Source organism: Vicugna pacos, chromosome 4, assembly GCF_048564905.1.
Source record: "Vicugna pacos chromosome 4, VicPac4, whole genome shotgun sequence".
In the NCBI taxonomy this organism is placed as follows: domain Eukaryota; kingdom Metazoa; phylum Chordata; class Mammalia; order Artiodactyla; family Camelidae; genus Vicugna; species Vicugna pacos.
Window position 1 is genome coordinate 26,234,330 of NC_132990.1, and position 15,725 is coordinate 26,250,054.

Consider the following 15,725-nt stretch of genomic DNA (forward strand, 5'->3'; position numbering starts at 1 on the left):
CTTTTTTTCTTTTTTTTGGCACATTATATGTTGGTATTCTATGTAAGAATTATTTAGTAAAAGGACTCTGTTTTTCTTTTTCAAGTTAACTAAACTGGTCATTAGATAAAATTACATGCTCATTCCGAGTAGAAGTTTCTCCAGGTTACTGGTGTGAGGAGTTGTCTTCTTCCATGGTTTCCAGTTTTATTACACTATTTTTTCTGTTATTATATTTTTATTATTCTGTCCAAAAGGGTATCAACAAGGTAGAGGTGGGAGGAAAGAGGAGAGAGATACCTGTGTGTAAGTTGCCATTTAGCTCAGAAGTATCATACGAGATTACATAACTTGCAAAGCATAAAGTGGATCATTTAGATCAGAGGTCTCTAGATTTTTTGACTCAATACCTCCATCAGTTTTTATATATATATATATATATATATATATATATATATATATATACTCTTCCTTTCTCCTTCCTCTTTTCTCTCCTCTGTATATTCTTACATGACATATTTTATATATATTATGTTTTGTTTTATATATGTATTAATAAATGTATTGTCTCATATTAATGTATATATGTTTATATATAAAACAAGTGAGATTTCAAAATATGTTTGATTTAAAATTTTATTATAATCTTCCAGAAGCCTCTGCAGTGAGGGTACTTCATCTGGGAGACCACTGATCTAGGTCTAGTGTAATCCCCATTCACTGAGTAAATATTTGAATGCCTAATGTGGTCAGCACTGTGCTTAGAAAAGCATGACACTTACACAGCCATTCTAGCCATTGCAGTTTGAAAGGAATATCAATGGCTTTGAATTTCAACATTTAATTTATTGTTCCACTTTTCCAAAATGTTTTCAGTGTAATTTTATGAATTTAAAAATAAGGTGTTATAATCTTCATTTATTTATTCCACAATAGAATTTGATTTACAAATAAATCTTTGACATGTGAGCCAGTTCCCATCTGTGAATAGCTCCTATGTGAACAGCACCGTATTTAGATGACACACTGCCTGTCCTCTTGGAGATTGCAGTCATAAACCATGTAATGACAGAGAATGTAAAATGAAATTTCTGTTAAGTGCTATGAAGGAGAAATGGTGAGCAGGACTTTGACTATAGTCAGGGACATGGAGATAGTTTAATTGTGGAAGTAGCTGTTGAACTGAGACGTAAAGCAATTGTAGGTGTTTTCTAAGTGAACAGATGAGAAAGCACGTTGGCTGGAGTGGACTGTCGAGAGCCTAGACTGAGGGAACAGGACTTGCACAGACCTCCTGGCTGAAGGGGGAGCTGTAGGTCAGGGGAATGGAAATGGTCGTCTGGGGCTGGAGGGCACAATGGGCATTGTGCAGGATGAGGTCAGTGATAGGCGGTGGGGACAGTTGACACCATTCTAAGCCATGTTGAGAATTTGGAGCATTGTCCTAAGGAGTGTTCTATGGGAGGCACTGTTGGGTGACAGGATCATGTCTGTGGTTTGGAGAGATCACAGGGGCATCTTCAAGTATTTTGACATTTGTGAACTAGAAAAAGGGAAAAGCACATATATTTTTTGAAGAGGCCAAGAAATAAGAAGGAAGATGGTTTTGTCTTCTTTCTTTCTTGAAAGCCAGTCTAAATATGATTCTGGAATTGGTCAGCACTCTCAGTGACCACTTTCTTCCCTGTCTTCCCTAGTACCTCTCTATCCGGCAAGTCCTGCTTTCCAAACCTGGCTGTGCATTAGGGTCACCTGAGAAACATACAAACATATTTTAAATGGTATATCCTTGGCCCCACCGTAGAACTGCTGGCTCATTTCTAGACGTGAGACCCTTTATTTGGTACTAAAACAAACGAAACACTCCCTAGTGATTCCAGTGCATCTGAGCGAGTGCTGGTCCCCAGACAGGTGTTAGCGCCTTCCCCAGTCAGGGGACTACTCATTCCCAGTTCCCTTCTCACTGACAAGCAGTAACCATGCATTTGATGAGTTGGTAATACAAATATCCATTTATTTCTCAGTTTATTTCTCAACACATCATCTTCCTATCATAGGTAGATGGCACAAACCTTCAGGGTTTTACCAATCAGCAAGCAGTAGAGGTGTTGCGACACACAGGACAGACTGTGCACCTGACACTAATGAGGAGAGGAGCGAAGCAGGAAGCTGAGCTCACCGCGGGGGAGGACGTCACAAAAAGCACGGTCGCGTCTCCCATTAATGCCAGTGTAAGCAAAGGTGAGGCCACAGTAACCTGGTTTTCGGTTAGATTCTGACATCATTTTGATTTTTTTCTTCTAATTCTGAAATTATTTAAAGGATAGTTTTTAGTCTTAACTATTCGTTATGAACCAAGTAAAAAGGGAGTTTAATCAAGTTGGGATTAACTAGACCAGTGACGCGTCCGTTGGCTGTGGAATGGGCTCTGAGTAAAGCGGATTTCTCTCCCGTTCATGCAGCCACCACTTCTCATTTGGAAACATGTGCAGTTTACCTTTCTGCCCTCGCCTTACTTTTGGGTGTCATTGCCACGTTTTCCCTTCAGAGGTGAACTGTTCTGCCTAGATGATGTGTGTGAGCCCCAGGACGTTTCTACACGCCCAGCCTTTCCTCGAAGGAATCAGCTTCAGTTCCACGTTTAGGCTTGGCTAGCTGGGATGGGACAGCGTGAGACGCGTAGTTACATGTTCAGAAATGTCCTTCTTAAGCTGTTTGTACATGAGTATCTGAAAATTCCTGAAATCCCCCTGCAGCTCACTGAGGTAAGGGTTCATTGGTAGAAGTCAGGCTGTTGGTTTGCAGGTGCTGTTTCATTTCTGACTGTTGACCATCCTGGTATTTATTCATTTCTGACTGTTGACCATCCTGGTATTTATGCCGTCTGCGAGACAGGGAGGCATGTCGCATTAACAGGAGCACTTTCCTTTAAGTACACGCGGTTGTTGAAGCGTTTACCTACAAAAAGCAAACTCCCATCTAGATGTTCAGATAAATAAAATGGGGTTTGAAAAATTCAAGTGCTCTATTATATTACAGACATTAACTCCTAAAATCTTATCTTTAAGAAAATTATGAAGAAGATGAAGGTTCTTTATCTTCAGTGAGAGGTGCCAGTACATTACAAACTGAAGAAGAAGGCAAACACCTGGAGCCAGGTTATTATATTCTTTACTATTTTTTTAGAGAAATGATTTTTATAAATGTGATTCTGACTCTAGATACATTGTAAATTACTAAAAAAAACTTTCAGAAAAGAGATTATTGTAAGTCCTTATTTATAGATGTGATTAATTATTCTAGTAGTTTAAAATAGTTTGTGTATAGCTGGCAGATTTTCTTGCTGAGCCAGTCTTTTTTTTCCTTCTACTTTTTAACGAGACCTTTAGGAATCATTCAGTTACATACATGGTTTTGTTCCAATCCCCTTAGTTCTTAAGATAGAGCCAACATGTCTCTTGAGCAAGTCATGATAAAGTTATAAAGTGTTTTTAAAATAAACACAAGAGAATCTTTAAAGCAAAAGCCCTTAGGAATGAAACTCTCCATATTTGGGGGTCTTTTTCTTCTAAATTTTTCAAAATTTTGAAAGGAGTTATACAGAGAAATGATTACATCTTTCTGAGATTTCTCTCATTATAAACCTAGAATTCATCAAACTTTTAAAAAATTGTTTAGAGCGGCATTGTGTTCGATGTAGTGATGCCAGAATCTTGCTGCCGTCTTTTTAGTCTGAAACTGTTATGTCCTTCCCTCACCTGTCCTGTTGCTATAGGTGTTTGATAATTAAATCTGCTGGAAAAAATCCAAGGCTCATCTTCCTTACGTGAATTCTGCCCTTTACTAAATATTTATATTGAGACCTTGATGTTCTTTAAGATATTTACTCCTTTATTATTAAAGGTTTTATTTTTCTGCTGAAAATTGCGATTTACCCTTATATTTTAAAGAAATATTTATGTTTGCAGTGATTCCCAGGAGTGAAATGTGTAGGATTCACAGATGTTAGTCAGATTCTGCCATTTTTACACTAATAGGTGTAGTAGAAATTATTTAGGATTAACTCAATATCAGAAGTAGTGGGAAAGGATAAAAATGTTTCAAACCATGAAACTTGAGATAGTAAGAGGGGATGAGTGTGGGGAATCATCTTGAAGGCTCAGCCATCTGTGTTGCTGTGGTGAATGTGCATATGCCTGTGGCGGGGTGGTTGGAGAGCGTGTAGGCTTGTAATCAGGGTTCCCACATTCTTTTTAAAACAAAAATAAGGAAAATTTCTTAATGTTCTTAATGCATCTATCTTAATGCTGGTCCTCAGACAGAGCATGAAACATTGTTACCTCTTCCACAAAATTTGACTCACTGTGTGAACCTGGACAAATCATTTGACTTCTCAGTAACATCAGAAGACTGGGCTTGATGATGTGGGGGATATACCTGAAGTCTAGTTTTGAGGCAGCTGGGAAAGAGGTCGACTTGAGGGTTGTGTTATTGTAGGCTGTGTGTATGAATCCAAATCTTAGACTGTTGTTACCAGCCGCTGACAGATTCCCTGCTTCCTCAAATCCAAATCCCACCCTGCGTGAACCACTGCCCACCTGTGTAAACACAGCAGATGCAGAGAAAGGGGCTGTGGGAAGAGGTGGACTCGGCTGACCCTCCTCTTTCTAACCCTCATCAGGTTGAAGGTTTCCTGTCATCTGTGTTCACCCCTGCACAGTTATCCCTCTTTGAACTGAACACACCTTTGAAGAGAAAACACTCATTTAGGAAGCTAGTCTCCAGATTTTTCAAAAAATATGTATTTTATTGTTTCCAGTTTCTCAAGGAGAAAAAAAAATCATTTTATTAATTTAAAGCATAACAAACCTGAAAAATAAGCCTGGAGGAAAAGCTCATTCATTTCACTAATGAGGAGGCAGCAAATGAGAAATCAAATTTTGGAATACTCTTTAAATTTGAAATTTGAATGCTAAAAGTGATACTGAAAATCACATTTAGAGAGTAGCGTCTTGTAGAGGTTTGTTTTTTTTTTCTTTAGAAGACAACCTTTATGAGTAAAGCTATGATGACATGGGAATCTTTGAATATGACTTGGAAATTTTTCTCAATCAGTTTATTTTAGCTAAACCGTTTTAAATCAATATTGTTTGCATAATTTGCTTAGTGATTTTCTTTTCTATTTTTTTCATTTCCCTTTGGCCAATTAGTAGGATTGCAATTATAGGATTTTAATACATGTTTTCTGTTTTTCATTGTTTCTTATTATTTATATTTTCTTATTGTACATGCAGTCACATATATTATTTGTTAATTCCTTGTTTGTTATTGCTAAGGTGTAGCCTGCTCCCTTCTTTACTGTGTAGAACCAAGTGGAAATGAAAGAGATTAACATAGAAGACAGCATGGCTTTTTACTGTAGAATCACTGAGGGACAACCGAGTGAATTCTGGAGCTTAGAGTCCTCGTTCTTTTAAATAAAAGTTAGGTAATGTATGGATACTTCAATGGAAATATAGTTAAGACCGAAAAGATCTCTCTTAAAAGAGAACAGTGTTGGAATGTATAGATGATAGAGTTCTAAACTGAATGATTAAAATGTGTAGAGAAATAAGAGTAACTCATATATTGGTTGGAGAGTCAGACTTGATGTGGCAAACAGGTTCTGATCACAGGGTCCCTGATACAGAACATTAAGACACGGAGGCTTTTGTCGAACGTCACTGACTTAATCGTGTTGACTCTTTCAGGGTATCCGTTACTGTCAGCTGAGATGGGAGAAATACAAGACGTGCGGCAACAGGAAGCGGCCCTGCTGACAAAGTGGCAAAGGATTATGGGGATTAATTATGAAATAGTGGTAGGTCAGCTTACCCTTCTAAAAAGTTAGCTGTGTAACTTTTTTTTTGATGAGTTTATTTATTTATTTATTAACATTTTTTATTGATTTATAATCATTTTGCAATGTTGTGTCAAATTCCAGTGTAGAGCACAATTTTTCAGTCATACATGGGCATATATTCATTGTCACATTTTTTTCTCTGTGAGCTAACGTAAGATCTTGTGTATATTTCCCTGTGCTATACAGTTTAATCCTGTGTAACTTTTTAACTGTATTTGAGCAGGAAGTTCATGACAGTAATAAAGGTGACTGTCATAAAGAGTCCTCGAGAATGTAGCACGTGCCCAGGGTTTTTTTCAAATACCTAAATGTGCTGATTCAGATGTTAATAAATCCAAGTTGGAGAAAGTCGGATTAACCAAGGAACTAAAATAAATTGGATGAAAGTTGTAGAACTTACAATCCATCAGTATCTCTGGCAGTGGTGTATATTATATAGACACTGGGAAGGGTTTTTCTGATTCTTGTACCTGGGGAGTCCGGTGGAAGGAGGCAGAATAGAATGACAGAATTTTGTTAAAAATAAAACTGAAATTGTCATGACCTGTGTACAGACTTGTGAAAGGGCTTTTTCCCACTCCCTCTTTGTCACTCTTCTGCATTTCTCTCCGGAAGGCATTTTATTCTGCATGCTTTTTTCATAGCACTTACGCCATCGTGAGTGTTTTATGTTTATTAACGGTTTGCACACCTAATGTAGCAATTGTAATCTGCTGTCCTAAAAAGATGTTTAACAAAATTGACATAAATTACAAATCTTTAGATATATATCAACAGATTTCAGGGATTTCAAATGGAAAAATAAAATACTAGGTTAGGTAGAATTTTTCATATTTCTTGTAATATTCAAGTAACTCTAGGTAAGAAGAGATAAAAGACAACAGATAATGATTTAAGATTAATAATAACCAGCATTTATTGAGTACTTTGTGCCAGGCAGTGTTCTTAGTGTTTTTTATATCCTCAGAACAAGGATTTTTTTTTAAGTGATCAAGTTAGTTAATAGTTAGATAGTATTTGAGCAAGTTCAGCTGCTATGACCATTTTAAATTGAATCAAGGAACCATACAACAAGGTCCAGCTTAACTGTGGTTAATTTAACATGAAAAGAGAGTTGGAGGATTCCTTCTCCGGGGTAGGGGTGGCGTGGCCGGCGGCTGCGCCTCTTCAGGTGGTAATTGAATGGTAAAGAGCACCCTTTCCCTAGGCCTTTTGTCGCACATGTCAGATGGGAGGCTGTGAACTTTTAACTGTCCTTTGTGCGCATGCTCTCCTGGTGGCACTTCCCGTCATCTGTTGAGGGTGGAATGTTACTATAAGTAAGAAAGAACTAAGCTATTTATTAGTTTTCATCAGACAAAGGTAAATACGACATATTGTGGACTTCAGTAGTTTGCTCCATAGTTACACAGCACACGTGAAATCATAGGAGGAGTATGTAGTAGAGAGAAGGATTGATGGGCGTGGTGAATGGAATCCTGGAGGGCTGCTCGGAGGGAGTGATACCTAAATTGGATTTTAAGGGGTAGAAGGATTTCATCCAGCTTTAGATTTCAGAGTCAGATAATGTAGCTTCTAGCATTGACCCTGTGCTCGTTACCATGAAGATCTGAAAATGTCTATTATAATTAAACAGTATTTTTCTTAGCCCCTCTATCCCTCAGTTCCCTTAGCTATAAAATAAAGGGGATGAAATAAATCATTTTTAGTATACCTTCTGATTTTAATACTGTAATTATTGGACTCTTTGTGAAAATGGTGATGTCCCAACGTTCTTCATTATTTGCATATTAGTGTAACAGTAGGAAATAGGAAGTTTTTTCTTTCTGTTTTAAGCTTTGATTCACTTTTAAAGACACGTGTTATCCCCTGATACATGTAAGGTCCAGAGGTTGAGGGCTATAGGACCAGAGTGCTTAGGTGCAAAGCACTTTTCTAGCTTTGGGACTCAATTGAAGGTGACTTCTCAGAACCTCTTTTTCCTAATTTGGGAAGAACAAGGACAGACATTGTACCTATTTATGAGAGGTAAGTGAGGTGATCTGTGTAATGGGGTTAGCACAGTCCCCAGCCCATGGGAAGTGCTAAGGGTATGTGTTTTCCATACTGTCGTTTGAGCTCAGACTTTCGATTTTGTCTCTGGTAACCACCATCTGTTATCAGCATTCCTGCAGAGCATCTTGGGTGCTTGCAAGTGACTGCTTCCTTTTGGTTTGTGTTGGTTTAAGAAACCGACAGATGTCAGTACTCTTTCCAAGGCAAAGCTCCAGAGGTTTGCAGCTTTACAAGTTTTTGCGAAGTTGTGAGAAACTTGACCTTGAGGGTGAAGATAAAATACATGAGAAGAAAAACAAACTAACAAATGAAAGAACATTAGAATTGGGATGGTTTTTCTCCTTCCAGGTGGCCCACGTGAGCAAGTTCAGTGAGAACAGTGGGTTGGGGATAAGTCTGGAAGCAACAGTGGGACATCATTTTATCCGATCTGTTCTACCAGAAGGTCCTGTTGGACACAGCAGGAAGCTTTTCAGTGGAGATGAGCTACTGGAGGTAAGGAGTTACCTTGTTCTCCCCTCTGTAACTAAAATTCTGAAAAGGCTGCGGGAAGCTTAACGTGGTGAATAAGTAGCTCTTCTTTTAAATTTCTCCTCTGACGAGAACTTGAGAGAGATACACAAATAAAAATTCACCCAAAGTGAAATTTCCAATCTATATGTATATTGAGTTTCACACCTAACTCCGTGTGTATGTGTGTGTTTTTTAATTTGTTGGTTTTTTTTGATCTAGAGGACTATAAAAGCTTTCTTCAAAATTTTTGAACATTCAGTTTTTAGAGTGGGTAATAAAATCACATATTTCAGAATCTCAAAAGAACACAGCGATACACTTCAGCACAAAGTCTCTCTTCTCTCCCACTCCACGTAATTTTCATCACCCCTTCTTAGGTGTAACTACTGTTACAGTTGATTCTATGCAGTTTGCAGATATTTTTAATAAGTAAGAAAATTTGAGTATGTTCATTTCTCCTACTTTTAAAAACATGGTAGCATATAACATGTGCCATTTCCATTTTTTTTCACTTAATAATGATATAAAGTATCATTAAACATAAACTTCTCCTTTTCCCTTCCCCCTTTGGGAATGATGTTATTAACTCTTCCTTTCTGAACTATTACACTGGCATATGCAATGTGGGTGAAAGCTAGTGATTTTCCTGTGAGTGCTTTAGAAGGTCCAGTTCCAAAAAGACTCTAAAGCTGCATGTCAGTGGTTTTAGATAACACTTCTCCCACGGGTCCAACTATGATGCTGAGCACAGCAGAGCTGTGGAAATCCCCATAGTACAATTTATATTTATTTAATTAATAGTTGCTTTATAGAGACTAGTCATGCTGTGAAATGTTCTTTCTTGGATGACGACTCTTTTTGCACAGGTGAATGGCATAACTTTGCTTGGGGAGAGTCACCAAGATGTGGTGACTATTTTAAAAGAGCTGCCTATAGAGGTGACAATGGTGTGCTGCCGTCGAACTGTGCCAGCCACCGCCCGGGCAGGACTGGAGAGCCTGGACTTATGTGACATTGAACTAACAGAACAGGTATGAGATCTGCAGATGTGAGACTGATCTGAATATGTAATGGAAAGGCTAAATGGCATTAAAACATTTTTAAGCCTCTCTTCTCTTACTTGATATTTGATTTACTCACAACCCATGGCTTGTAGGGTATATCTTGGGGTCAGACAGACCTGGGTTTGAACCAGGCTTGGCACATAACTTGCTCTGTGTCGCTGGGCGAGTCCTTCACCTTTCTGAATCTCACTTTTCTCCTTTTTAAAACCTAAGTCATGATGACTGTCCTGGAGGGTTGCTCTATGCGATATATGAGATAATGTAATACTAGATATTATTACATAATACCTGTGTGACTAATAATATATAATAATATTATATATAATAATAATATTATAATAATATTCACAGTGTTCCTATGAAATAGACACTCGTTTTTTCCCCCCTTAAAAGGAGAGAAAATTGAAGTGTGAAATTAGTGAGTATATAGTACGCATGTGGTAAAAGACACTTTTGCATAACCTCCCCAGCTCAGTGCCTGGCACATGGTTACTGCTCAGGGAACGGCTTAAATATGGATGGGCCATCATTTCTCTGGGCATAGATCTACTTTGCACACTGTCTATACTTTTAAAATATGAAGATTTGAGCTCATGATTCTGCATGTCACATAATACTCCATGATACTGAGAAAATTCCATTTTCCTGTTCGCTTATTCTTTTCCATTCACATCACAATGTCAAGAGATAGAGCTCATTAGCTTTTCTGAGGACTCATGGTGGATATCTAAAGTTAACATTTGGACTTTCCATAATTTATAGCCTATTCAGATCTCACTTAGGGTACAGTGAGAGATGATTGTAGGATTTGATTCACATACTGTAGGAATCAGTACAGTGGAATAATTTTGAAAACTTTGAAGAATAAAGTGCATAGTTCAGTATTCAGATGGGTGATTAGAATAGGGTAGAATAAGAAGCGTAACTCCAGATTGTGTAGAAACTGAAGTCTAGCACTGTACATATCCAACTGCATATTTATGTGGTATAAATGGGATTATTACAGTAAAGAAGGCGGACAGATTTGTATCCATGGTCCTGTGTGCAGTAATTGATAAAAAGCAACGATAGTATTTGAACTAGAATTTCATTATCAAAAACATGTTTTTCCCATTTAATGGGTTCATGCAGATGAACAGAGCTGAATTAACCTAGATTCACTTTAATATATTTTTACTGAAAGAAGCTAACGTTTTGAATCCCTGTTTTTCTGCAAAGTACTTTTTAAATGCTACCTCACTTACATCTCAGTGACACGTTCTGTGAGAGGTGACCGTGAAGCCCAGGTTAAGACTGCTGCTCAAGGCAACATGGATTAAGAGATCACAGAGACAGTCCTCAAGCCCAGGGCAGTCTGACTTCAGGTCTTGCCTTGCCACTGTGCATGATCATTTATTAAGGAAACAATCATGTGCACGAGTCACAGCGTTTTGTAACCCTTGTCTGCCTAGAGTGCACGACTTTAATATATAGCTATTTTCTCTTGAATTGTTCTTATTTGTCATAGGAATCCTTTTTCTTTACATTTTTTTCCTAACCACAGACGTGATTCAGACACTGATGAAAAAAGTGAAAGTCACCCACAGCCATGATGCTGAAATACAATCATTATATCTTTTTATAGATCTTTGAACCATGTATTTTTAATGCCCCTTGCAAGTTAGGTGTGTCTTCCTCTTTAACACTTTTTGACAATCGCCATCCTGCTGCGTGGAGGTTTTGCGGTGAGCCATGGGTGCTCCCGTCCGTGAGTCTTTGATCTTGGACAGGTGCTGGGCCTCCCCCTTTCCCTTGTGGTGTGGGTGTGCGTATCTGCTGATCTGGTGCCTCTGAAATAAGAGCTGTCTGGTCTGTTACCCAGCCTCACGTAGACCTCGGTGAGCTCATCGGGTCCTCGGAGACAGAGGAGCCCGTGCTGGCGATGACGGATGTGGGTCAGGATGGAGAGGAGGCTCAGGGACCTTTGGCCATGTGGGAGGCTGACGTTCAGAACATAGAGCTGGAAAAGGGGAGCAGAGGACTTGGTTTCAGCATTTTAGATTATCAGGTAAATACATCCTACTTTTAATAATTCTTTAAGAAATGATGAGAGAAACTAGGGGTATATTGTTCACAGCCGAGAAGCAGCAGATAATATTGTAGAATCATCAGAGATGTATTCTTGTTTTACTGAGGTTGAAAATAATAACTTCATGATTAATTGGCTGTCATAAAGCATTTCTTTCAACACTGAATTCATTGTGCTCTTTTATATTTTGTCTCTTGGAAATTTGAAGAATAATGCTAAATACTTTTTAGGAATCCTAGAGAAATGTAGTTGTTTGCTCGTTTGAAGGTTATGCCTGAATTACTCTTACTCCTTTGCCCTTAATTGATAGTTCATATTCAAATGGTAAGACAGAAAGTGTTAGCTACTCATTTCTTTCATCTAAAGTGAATGATAAACTTATAATTGGATATATTGTGAATTCTAATATATTGTTATGATTTGACCAAACTTACGAGTTAGCTTCAGTTGGTCACGTGTGGCCTGCGTCCTTCTTTTGTGTTCTGTGCTGAGTGACTGAGGGAATGCTAAAGCGGGTCTGAGAAGGAGCAGCTGCTCCTCTTCATCAGTTAGTACTGAGCCAGGAAACTGTGTTCTTCTTTGGTCCTGGTTCTGGAGTCTGGTTCTCATACTCAGGTTGCTGTGTATGTGAAAACGCTGCATCACCAAATACTCTACAGGCTCCTTCTGAACTTCTGCATCTCAGAGACAGGCCCTGCTGTCAGTACACTCACAGCTACAGAAGTTCCACAGCTGTAACTTCCTGTTAATAAACCGTTAATTCATGTGTTGCAGATGACAGTTATAAAATAGGACCGTTTATCAGAATTTAAAGTCATAACGTTAAAGTTGTCTGTATGGTGTAAGAGGTCTACTCAGGTACCGCAGAAAGTGAGGCTGCCATTGTTTAGGAGGGACTCTTCCTAAACTCTTTAAAGAGGCCACCGCCTTTACCTAGAGAATTCATTGGGAGTATCGTGTGCATTTTTAAAAAGACACTTGAAATAATTACCCATCCTGTACAATTCAGAGTGGACAACCTGTAACAGCATTTTTAAGTGTCGAAAGAGCTGCCTTCTCTTTCCATTTCTGTTCTATCAGGATCCAGTTGATCCAGCAAGCACTGTGATTGTAATTCGTTCTTTGGTGCCTGGTGGTGTTGCCGAAAAGGATGGACGGCTTCTCCCTGGGGATCGACTCATGTTTGTCAACGACGTTAACTTGGAAAACAGCAGTCTTGAAGAAGCTGTACAGGCACTGAAAGGTGCACCCTCAGGAACTGTGAGAATAGGCGTTGCCAAGCCTTTGCCTGTAAGAATTTAGATTTTATTCATTTCTTTTTATTTGCAAACAAAATGGCTTTCAAGCTTTTAGCTTCAGGTGTTCTCATGATCTAGTCATGGCTTTTGGTACTTTTCATCGATATGGTTATTTGACACCATGAGTGTGAAGATTGAATTTTGAGTAATGTTTTTTAAAAGAATAAAGCAAAGAAAATAGCCAGAAAGTTCAAAAATAAATTTATAACTTACTGTTCTATGGTTCACTTTTGACCTTTTTTATTCAAAATTAAGGTCATGATCAATATAGAATCAAATGTTTTCAAGGAATTAGACCTCAAAATCTCTATGCCAGGTTACAGTGGCCTAAGTTCCTGTTTCTGTTCAGCGTATTTGTTGTCTAATTACTGCAGAGCAAGAATTTGAACTTTCCAATGTGGATTCATCAGGTGGTGACTCTCCTCCTGGGAGGGAACAGACTTCATGTTTTAGTTACTATGATATAAAACAACTAATGAATTCATGCTATGTAATGTAAAAATATTTGTTAGGTATAGTGATTGCAACATAGCACTTACCACTGAATTGCAATTACGTATTAGAGACAGTCTCAATTTTTGTGGGTTTTTTCTGTTATAGATACATTGTTAAGTGGCAAGATAAATATACCTTCTCTTAGGAAAGCACATAGATATATTTGCATAAACATCAAATAAAGATTTGTTGACTTCGTGAGAGTTTATTCAAATCGTAAATTTGTTAATATATTTAAAACACTGGTTAAATTTTTCATGCTCTACTTCTTATTCCACAAAGAATTCCATAACCTATGAAAATTATTTATGAGAATAGAAAGAAAGGGAGGGGAAGAGGAAGGGAAGAAGGAAGAATGTGTTAAGCAAACCTCAGATCGAACCAGGATTGTAGAAATCAGAGCAAGAGATCAGTACAACGGGGAATGTAAGAATGAAGACAGGCCATTCTGGACTCTCCGTATTTAAGACTGACCATATATCTGATTCTGGTCTCTCTGTTATATAAAGAAAAATGGCAAACGTGGCTGAGTGTATGTTTTTTACTGCCCTTAACCGGAAACTATGCCAGTTACTCAGAAGCAATCTTTTCTTTTTCCTAGTTGGTTCCAAAATAAATTTCTTTCATAAAACTGTTTAATATTTCACATTTAGTATGCATTGCAATATATGTTAACTACCTCTTTTGCATAAAGTGAGCTTTATTAACCATTAAATTCATAGGTGTGGGAAAAGAAGATAAACAATTTTTCTCTAAAATACACCTGCATGTACTGCTCACACAGAGTGATGTAGGCAAGACAGTCTAAGTACTTTAGCTTATTTTATCTGAGATTGCAGTGAGAATGCTGTGTTTTCTGTCTCTGTGATCGTGGTTACAACATGATATCACAGGACTGCAATTTAAGCTGATTGTGAACATGCAGAGTTGGTGGTGGTGGTTGTTTAAGCCAGGCCAAATTAAGGGACTTCCTTGTTGGGTTCCCTGACAGTCCTTGTCAAGGAAATTACATTCTTTAAAATAGTATTCTAGTAAAGGATGACAGAGAAGTTGATCCTTCTTTTTAATGGTTCAGTCTTTTGCAACTTCTTTTGTGTCTTAACACCTAAAGGTGGCCTTATTTCTATATTAAGAAGTCATTTTTTAACCCAAATATTTGGCAGAATGACTAGAAAATTATAGTAATGTAAAAAACTTGTTGATTTTGATAATCTTTTATAAGAAGAAAGAAGAAATTCATAGAAAGGGATTCTCATCAGATGATGTTGGTATTGGAATAAGCAACCTCATTATGTGCTACCAGATGAAACTGTTAAATATGAATATTTATCATATTTCATGCTCACCATTCTGTGTTAAAGTCATATGTTTATTATGACTTTATAATTTGAAAACTTCCCCGTTTTTTCCTCTCCTCCCCTTTCTTTTTCTCCCCTCGCCCTCTGCCCTACCTTTCCTTCCTTCTTTCCTGTTCTCTCTCGTTGGTGAACTCATCCTCACACACCGAGCTTCATTCTCCCTGCAGCTTTCCCCAGAAGAAGGTTATGTTTCCGCTAAGGAGGACTCCCTTCTCTACCCACCACACTCCCGCGAGGAGGAAGGGCTGCCTGACAAAGCCCTCTTCAGGGCCGACTGGGCTCTGGTTAGTGGCCACGACTTACCAAGCTTTCTTTCACAATCTTGTGTCTTAGATTTGCTTTTCAAAATATTCTAAAGTCTTACTATATTCTTTGATCATTATGTTTTGGGAAACTAAACATTTTCCTTTCAACTCTAGTAGTTCTCATAGTTCAAAATGGGAAGGAAAACAAACCATAGTATTTGTGAAAACCGTTGAATCTGTAGGAGATACTCAGTTAGCAGTGCATTACGTCACCATGTAGAATAAGCCTTTACATCATACCGAAAGTCGCTGGAGCTCTTGTCTGCTCCAGTTTCACACTTGCGTATCTCTAGGCAGTCTTAAACTGTTTGTAGTACTCAGTCATAAGTCAGTTGTTTTTGCTTCCTTTTAATAAGGTAATAGGTATGTTTTTTCATTAGATATTAATAATGTGAAAGTCACATGAATTGATTTGGTTACTAAGACCACAGAAGCTTCCAAAAGAGGTAAAACCCATGTTTTTTTTATAAATACATGTATGTTAACATTACTGATTTACTAGAAAATCTTAAAGTTTTATTTTACTTCATCTATGTAAAATCATTCATTGTAATATGTATACTTAGGAATCACTGGAGGCCACTTGGATGAGTGAATACATAGTTTTTGATCCTAAGAACCTGATCGTCTGGTAGAAGAGCCGATGCTGTGTTAATACTTAATAACTAAAGTGCAAAACTAAATATAG

The 15,725-nt window shown here is 37.9% G+C and overlaps 1 protein-coding gene across 4 annotated transcripts in view; it reads left to right on the forward strand.

Annotated features, from left to right (window-relative positions):
- Nucleotides 1-15,725, forward strand: part of MPDZ (multiple PDZ domain crumbs cell polarity complex component) — a 149,373-nt gene that overhangs the window by 61,434 nt on the left and 72,214 nt on the right. For all 4 annotated transcript variants that reach the window (XM_072959426.1, XM_072959427.1, XM_072959425.1 and 1 more), the window contains 8 exons: nucleotides 2,037-2,220; nucleotides 3,048-3,137; nucleotides 5,730-5,839; nucleotides 8,285-8,431; nucleotides 9,316-9,480; nucleotides 11,375-11,560; nucleotides 12,662-12,871; nucleotides 14,900-15,016. In XM_072959426.1, coding sequence (XP_072815527.1) covers nucleotides 2,037-2,220; nucleotides 3,048-3,137; nucleotides 5,730-5,839; nucleotides 8,285-8,431; nucleotides 9,316-9,480; nucleotides 11,375-11,560; nucleotides 12,662-12,871; nucleotides 14,900-15,016 — 1,209 coding nt within the window. The remainder of the gene's footprint in view (nucleotides 1-2,036; nucleotides 2,221-3,047; nucleotides 3,138-5,729; nucleotides 5,840-8,284; nucleotides 8,432-9,315; nucleotides 9,481-11,374; nucleotides 11,561-12,661; nucleotides 12,872-14,899; nucleotides 15,017-15,725) is intronic.